The sequence below is a fragment of the Stegastes partitus genome, unplaced genomic scaffold (genome assembly GCF_000690725.1).
Source record: "Stegastes partitus isolate 25-593 unplaced genomic scaffold, Stegastes_partitus-1.0.2 Scaffold660, whole genome shotgun sequence".
Taxonomy (NCBI): Eukaryota; Metazoa; Chordata; class Actinopteri; family Pomacentridae; genus Stegastes; species Stegastes partitus.
In genome coordinates, this window is record NW_007578391.1 from 93394 (window position 1) to 101411 (window position 8018).

Sequence of the window (8018 nt, forward strand, 5' to 3'; positions counted from 1 at the left end):
TTTTCTGTTTTCTATTCACTGTCTGTATAAGAACCAATGCATTTATTTATTTATATTCATTAATATTTGTTGTGTGTTATATGTTAGCATATGACTGACTTAATTTTTGAAATATCTAACAACACAGAAATGTCTGTTTAGTGGGATGTGAGGATTGTTAAACTAACTTCTGCCCAAACTGTCTGAATATCTGACAGGTCCGTAATTAAACACATTATCTTGTATTTCTTCCTACAGTGTTTGACCTCACATTAGAGTTCTCTGTGTGTTTGTGCTCAGCTGATTTAGCTGATCTGATGCTGGTTTGCAGGAGAACTCATGTGATTCATGTAATTCCTGTTTAGCATGTCAGAAGTAAACCTATCTGAGGCTGTGGATCAACAGTACATGCATATATAAAATATGTGTCTGATAACAGTTTGGTAAATCGGGGTTTTCTGTCTAGTCCAAAGAGGCTGAAGGCTGCAGGAAACTGTCTTTACCGCATTATTTGGAACGACCTGCAGAAACGTACTACACACTGTTCACCACAGGGGGGCAGTAATGCAGACAGGAGAAGAAGAAGGAGGCGGAGCGGGTCCACACCGACGAAGAAGAAGAGGAAGCGGAAGAAGAGCAGCAGGTTACGTGTTGTGGTTGGGTGTTAAACGGACCTTTAATTCCTGGTATTCTCTCTAACAGCGCAGGTAATAATTCGTTATAAAGCTGCTCGTAAGTCGTAGCCGCGTTTCTGTCTCTTTAAAAGTGACCTTGTATGAAAACCTTACATTTGTGCGTTTTGTTTACATTAGCAGCTACGTTAGCGGCTAACATTAGCATCCAGCTCACAGCAGCATCATTACACCGTTTTTCTGTCCAAGGTACAAATAAATCTGCAGCAATATGACCCGCCACGGGAAGAACTGCACGGCTGGAGCTGTCTACACGTACCACGAGAAGAAGAAAGACACAGGTGAGAACCAGCATTAGCTTCACACAGAGGACACGGAACATTGCTGGCTTCAGTAATCCGTCAGACTGAGGTTCTGTTGATGTTCCTCACAGCTGCATTCAGACATTCAGCCTCGGTGCTGGTAGAACCTGATATTGATCCTCCACAGAGTCAGCACAAACACAATAAACTAAACTAACAGCAGCTCAGATCATCTCTGATTTCTGAAATAGAGAAATTATAAGTTCAAAACTCTAAATATTTACCTGCAGCTGATCAACAGAAATAGTCCTGAAGAGTTGATAAACCGTCTGAGGTGGACCGACACAGTCTGACCTGCTGCTAGGTTCTGATCCGGACCGATCAGTTGTAGTTTATATGAATATAATGAAGTTATTGATGTCTTTCTCTCAATGTGATGGTTTCATTCACACTTGTGCCAAATGTCATTCGGTTCGACCTGGTGAGATTTACAGCTCGACTTTTACAAAATCGCAACCAGGAAGGTTCAGACATGAATAAATTATCATCAGATTCAAGGATCGTCTTGTCTGAAAGGGGTAATAAAGGGATGTCTGCTCCTCTGACGAAGTGGAGAGACCAGGAATGCTGGAGGAACACAGTCACACACATCAAGTTAAACTGGGATGCTGTATGTTGATGGATGTTTTTATTTCTTACCTATGTTTTAGTCATTTAGACTCTGTGCACCAGGTAGATCTTTGGATATACTAGCATTCAAAGAAACTCTTAGTCTTGTGTCTTTTTCATACCAGATTGATGCTTAAATGTTGCATAACTGACATGAATATAAATATAAAGCTATAAAGAAGTCAATTTTTACGGGGTAAGAACTTTACACTGAAATACTAAAGCTTTCTTAGCCATAGAATCAATGATTGAGTTCAGAAGTCATTACTGTGTTAATACTGGACTTGTCAGAATGAACAGAAAATCTCCAGAACCAAACTGTTTCTGAGCTTCTGTTCTGTTTCTTAGTGTTGTGTAAAACTCCTCCTGTGTGTCAGGGTGTTAAATCTTCCTGATGATGGTCTGAATGTTTCTTTGGAATCATTGTGACACCAAAAAAAACCAAAACATTTTGAGGCAGAGAGAATGAGTTGTCAATGAGAACAGGAATCTGTTTTCCTCTTATCTGTTTAATTCCAGACAGAACCGCTGATGTATAGCCAGACAGATAGATATAGATGTGGACATTATCTTCTGTCTAATCTGTCCGTGTGTCCTCCTCCTGCTCAGCGGCGTCTGGTTATGGGACACAGAGCATCCGACTGGGCAAAGATGCCATCAAAGACTTTGACTGCTGCTGCCTGTCGCTGCAGCCCTGCCAGGATCCTGTGGTGACGTACGTTTGTCTGCAACACGCTGACGATTCATTAGTGTCATTGGTTAATGAATCAAACACCTCGGTTTGATATATTTAATGCCTCCCTGATTGTTTAGCTTGATGAAGAATTGACCACAGAAAACAGCTGCACAACTTCCAACCTTCAACTAAACTAGATGAGTCCAGATGAGTTGGAAACATCTCACAGTTTAAGCAAAGTCTGACACATTTTTATATTTATCCAAAGTGCTGCAGCCTGGTTAAGTTGCTCACAGGGAATCCAAAAAGAACGTTGATTTATTGGGATTTGTGTCATCTTCTGTGTGAAGCGTCTTCAGATGACAAATGTTCTGAACCGGTGCTGTGTACATAGAACTGAATTGAACAGTGAAACACCTTTAACATTGTCCTTTAAATGTAAAACATCAGCTTTTTAAATAAATGATCACTTGTTCACTGTAGTGGGAAGCAGCTGCTCAGTCAGACCCAGTGTTCCAGACACAAATCTAAACATGAATGTATTTCTACTCAGAGCGCTGTTGACCCACTTCATTGCTTTTGATTGACTTTGGTTGTCTGACACTCTCCACTTTGACACAATCACATAGAACCAGTCACCAGACAACAATGTTTGCAAGTTTACTGTCATGTTGTCTTTCTTTAACCTTCCTCAGGTGGTCAGCAAACATTTGTGGCTCCCATTTTAAAAGTAATCCCATTACTGTTATCTTCACTCTTTAGTATATTTTCTTCTGTCTGTATTTTAATAGAAACGAAGCTCAAAGACTAAAGTCATGTTCTGGAAAATAGGTAAATATCTCTCAAATTGTAAAAGGCAACAGAATAGTGAAGCAAATGTCAAAAAATGGCTGTGGCAGCGCCACCATGTGGCCAATCACAAAACTACTACGTGTGAAACTTTCTGCTCGGTGTAAAACTTACACTTCAGAGTAAATCTAATGCAGAAGCCTTCAGCAGTCACACGACAGCATTTATTTTATCTGCTTTACACAGTAAGAGGCTCAAACTGGTGCCACTGGAAAATACTGTTCAGCTTTTTACATTCATACTGAATGTCCTGAGATTAAACTAAATTATTAAAGGCAATTCATTCAATCAATAACACAAAACACACATTCAAACACAGTGTGTAACAATTAATATATGAACATCGTTGTGTTTGTCTTCAGCCCAGATGGATTCTTGTATGAAAAACAGGCCATTCTTGAATATATTCTTCACCAGAAGACAGAAATTGCCAAAAAGATGAAGGTAAACGTTGTAATTTTATGCAAATAAATTCTCTTTAATGCATAATGTAGTAAAGCAAATGATCTGCTCATTTCAGTTTGTTCCCTGTGTGTTCCTCCTCTGATGTTCAGGCTTATGAGAAGCAGAAACAGGCTCAGAAGAGCAGCAGCCAGCTGGAGTCCAAGTCAGAGGAGAGGGAGCGAGTGGAGAGGTTTAAAACCAGAGAGAACAGCATCGTGTCCAAACCCATCAACCCGTTCACTTCTGGTCCGTTTCATATCAATCCTGATCACCATTAATGTGTTTTAGTAGAGCTGAACTTCATTTGGTGCCTCTTGTCACGACAGAAAAAACTCTCTATATGTAAAATGTGATTCAGTGACTCCTCCTGCTGTAATTAGACTCTGATCAAATCACTTGTACTTCAGAGAGTATTTCCAACCAGCTGTTTCTGGGAGTTAAACTTGTTTAAAGTCATATTTCTGCCAGGAGGAGTTAGTTTGTTGTCGCCACTGTTGAGGTGCCTTCAGTTCAGCAGTTTTAACATGTCTCGCTTTACTTTCCTCATGAGGAGCAACTCATGTTTTGTTTTTGTAAATGTGGCTGTTCTGACCTTCAGGGCCTGTCAAAGAGGGCGAGAAGACCAGAACCCAGAGGAGCTCAGGAGAACCATCCACTGCTGCCTCAGCTTCCACGTCCAGCCAGAGCCTGCCCAGTTTCTGGATCCCCACTCTGACGCCAGAGGCCAAACCCACACTCCTCAAAAAACCAGTGAGTGCTTCTCCTGTTGTGGAACTGAATAAATGGAAAAGACTTATTACTTACCCGTTAGACCTCCTGGTCAGTGTGTCGGTTTCATCTAAAGGTCAAGATGGGATCAGATTAACTTTTTTTCTGCTTTTTTTGTGTTTAGTCAGTTTGGATGTTGGACATTTTTAATTTCCATAAAAGAACGAACATATTAAATCCAGAGGAAGATGTTTAGAACCTCTGAGAACCTCCAGACTGAACCCACGAAGTTTATAAGTTTGTTTGTTTTGCTGTTTCAGATTTCTCATATATGACTTTGAGTTTCTAACAAACAAAAAGTTAATCACTGAATGACTACATTATTAACGGCTGCATTTTACCTGCAGACTTCTGCCTTCATTCCACTTTGCTAGAAACGAAACCTAACATCAGGCTTCATGTTTTATTTAGTTTAAAGCAGAGCAGACACAGTTTTGGTGCAGGCGTAACTCACCTCTCCGCCTCAGTCTCTCATGAGGTTGTTGCTCAGTGTGTAGTCGGAGCCGTCGCCAGGTTTAGCTGTTTGTTCTGAATGTCATCATGTTCTCTGTTTGTCCAGTTCAGTCAAATGAAGGCAGGTTGACCTGAGGTCCAGGTACAGTTTTTACACTGCTGGATTCTGGTGACGGTTTTTGTAATAAAACCCTCTTTTCTCTCTATTTCTGATACCGTTCAGAGCAAAGCCGTGTTGTGTCCGATGTCTGGACGTCCCATTAAGATGAACGAGTTGATCTCGGTGCGCTTCACGCCGCTGGACCCGAGCCTGGACCGAGTGGCTCTGCTCAACCGCCAGGTCAGTTTGCTCACCATCATCCAAGGTCAACGGCTGAAACCTGAACTGGCACAGATGTCAGCACACTGGCTGTAGAAAGGTTCTCCATATCTATCTGTGGTCAATTTACTTTTTTGACTAAATTTCCAAAAAAAAACACTCTTGTGTCAAACTGCAAACAGATTTCTGCAAAGAAATGTGAATTAATCAACAATAAAATGTGTTTCAGTGCTAAATGTGCAGCATTTAATCTGGATGCTTCAAATGATTTTCAGTTTTTCTGATGATCTCTAGAGTACAGAGAGTCACATCAACAGTAGTTCATCAGTTCTTGGATCTTTATCGTTTCAGTTGTGTGTGATGGTGCAGATATAAGATACACCACAGGTTTAACACACAGACTCATTTATTGTTGGTTACAGTTATATAATAACTACCAACAACGTAAATCAGTCTGCTGATGCAGTCAGGACACGTTTGGGCAGGTTTCCAATCACAGCGTGGATTAATCCCGTCTCCTCCTCAGGACAGATACATCTGTGCCGTAACCAGAGACGTTCTGGGAAACAGCGTTCCTTGTGCCGTCCTCAGACCTTCGTGAGTTCCAGCCTCGGCGTCACGTCCAGATCTTAAATGTTCTCTGCTGGATGGTAAATGACTGTGTTGTTCAGGGGGACGGTGGTGACCGAGGAGTGCGTGGAGAAGCTGATCAGGAAGGACATGACGGACCCGGTGACCGGAGACAAGCTGTCCGACAGAGACATCATTCGGCTGCAGAGGGTCAGTACCGATCAGAACCTAGCAAATCAGCGTAAAAACCACAGAATCCCGTCTGGTTTGGACTTCCATTAAGTCCAGGATGTGATTCTTGTGCACTGGATTAAACGATCCAGACTGACTGGTGTAGACCTGATAGCAGACTAGAGATTAGAGATTCTGATTATTAGTGATCAAGTTGGAAACCAACTTATATTCAGAACCAGCATACATTTGCAGTAAAAATTAGAATCTTGGCGTCAACATGATTTCAACTAAACCAATCAGACATTTCTGCTCAGGTCTCTGCAGATGGAGGCATCAGAGCCAAAATAACCAAAGTATCAGAAGTCGCTCTTAAAGAACGATACCGATCATTTAAAACTGCTCAATGTCTGATCCGATAACCAGGAAGAACTGATAATTGACTCACTGCCTGAGGAGCAAGCCGACTGTTTCTGTTTTTTACTGTTGACGTTCTGTGGTCTGATTCAGAACCAGGATTTACTGTTTCACTCCTAACTGGTGGTTCTGAAGTGGTTCTGACAGACTCGTGTCCCGACAGGGTGGAACCGGGTTCGCGGCCTCTGGGGTCGACCTCAGAGCCAAAGAGGCTCGTCCAGTGATGCAGGTGTGAGACGAAGGATCTGAAGACTGCAGTTCTTCGTAGTAAACCTTCACCGGGCGTCTGCGAGGTGTGAAAGGAGGATTAACTTCTTTCATCACGTCAACAGCTTTGATCTAATTTGATGATGTTTGAACTATGTTTTGTTGTAGAACTTTTGTTTTCATGTGACATCCACTTCCATTCTGAATTAAATCTTATCTTTTGAAGTGGTGACTGTACCTTCACTGACTCTCTATCAGACAGAATTCCTCCTTTATTAGTGAAGTCTGTAGAAACCTGCTGCACATTCTGCAGAAAAACTGTGTTCATGTTCATGCTGTGGCTGGAAATCTGATCCAGTCATGTTATTAAATGAAAGCCACAGCTCAGGACTGCACATCCAGCACCGAGGTATCTCTTTATTTCAACAGGAGTTCAAACAGACACAATATCAGCTGGTAGCGATCACTTCATAAACACACAGAAAACATCTCTTTAGGCTGTGTGTAGATTCAGAAACTGTCTTTTACTGCAGGTGGAGCTCTGAATTTGTATCTCAGCAGGGTTTCAAACTAAGCTTCTCGTGCTGACCGTTTCATGAAGGATCTCCATAATTCATTTCTAATCTCAGATCACAGTTCGTCGTGCTCCTCCACCTTCATCCCTCCGTAGTCGGTGATGGTGCTGATCTTTACGTAGTCGATCTTGTCGAGCAGCTCGGAGAGAGTCAGACGTCCGTCCTGATGAACGGAGCACATTCAGGACTTCAGATACCTCACTGGAGTGGAGCCAGAGCTAAGAAGTTAAACTAGTCTGACAATTTCAGTGCAGATGAACAACCAAAGGATGAGTTTACTGAGAAGTTCCTAACAAGGACCATACTCTCCTGTTGGTGGTTTTTATAGTTGGAGCTTAACTGGGCTCCACAGAATCACATGAGCTCAGACTATCAGCTGTATAATAGAAACCAATCAGCCTCAATGTTAAAGCTGTCAGTGAAGTGAAAACACTGATGATCTGGTTAAATCGGCCCCTGCAGGGTGGACGTACAGAGTCAGGCAGCAAGGGAACAGATGTTGGGTTGTTGAGGTAGAACTGTTGATGAAGGAAGAATCAACAGCTGAAGGATCTGAGACTCTGATGAAGACTGACGAGAGTCAGAGCATCTCCACACTGCAGGTCTTATGAGGTGTTAAAGAGCTACTGAAGCACTGAAACCTTCATGCTGCCATGATAGAAAGGAACATGGGCGTCAGAACCGGACTACGGACCAATGGAAGGTGTCCTGGTCTGATCAGTCACACTTTCTTTACCTCACGTTGAACAGAAGGCAGCAGGAAGCTCTGTGGTTTTACAGTGTCCCTGTGTTTGTGAAAAGACGTCGGAGGTGCGACTTTATTAACGCCACCGATTTATCCAGTGACAATAAATGGATTCATTCTGAACACTTCTCATCAGTCTGACAATGTGCAGTTGAAATCAGAAGTTTACAGACACTGTACAAAAAGACACAAAACCTTTTTCTCATCATCTGACATTTAATCAGACTAAACTTTTCCTGTTT

The 8018-nt window shown here is 42.1% G+C and overlaps 2 protein-coding genes across 2 annotated transcripts in view; one reads left to right on the forward strand and one right to left on the reverse strand.

Moving 5' to 3' along the window:
- Window positions 1-580: 580 nt before the first annotated feature.
- nosip (nitric oxide synthase interacting protein) lies at window positions 581-6685 on the forward strand. The gene is made up of 10 exons (XM_008290210.1): window positions 581-686; window positions 861-952; window positions 2192-2297; window positions 3470-3551; window positions 3662-3797; window positions 4150-4301; window positions 4996-5112; window positions 5618-5688; window positions 5763-5871; window positions 6413-6685. The coding sequence occupies exons 2-10, from the start codon at window positions 883-885 to the stop codon at window positions 6482-6484; spliced, it is 915 nt and encodes a 304-aa protein (XP_008288432.1). The 5' UTR covers window positions 581-686; window positions 861-882; the 3' UTR covers window positions 6485-6685.
- A 289-nt stretch (window positions 6686-6974) lies between these two features.
- Window positions 6975-8018, reverse strand: part of rcn3 (reticulocalbin 3, EF-hand calcium binding domain) — an 8890-nt gene continuing 7846 nt past the window's right edge. The window contains exon 7 of the mRNA XM_008290213.1: window positions 6975-7194. Within this exon, the coding sequence (XP_008288435.1) occupies window positions 7087-7194 (108 nt within the window). The 3' untranslated portion in view covers window positions 6975-7086. The remainder of the gene's footprint in view (window positions 7195-8018) is intronic.

Coding starts and splice junctions, on each gene's coding strand:
- nosip (XM_008290210.1), top strand. CDS start 883: ATGACCCGCCACGGGAAGAACTGCACGGCTGGAGCTGTCTACACGTAC. Junction 3,798..4,149: donor CATCAACCCGTTCACTTCTG/GTCCGTTTCATA, acceptor TCTGACCTTCAG/GGCCTGTCAAAGAGGGCGAG. Junction 4,302..4,995: donor CCACACTCCTCAAAAAACCA/GTGAGTGCTTCT, acceptor GATACCGTTCAG/AGCAAAGCCGTGTTGTGTCC.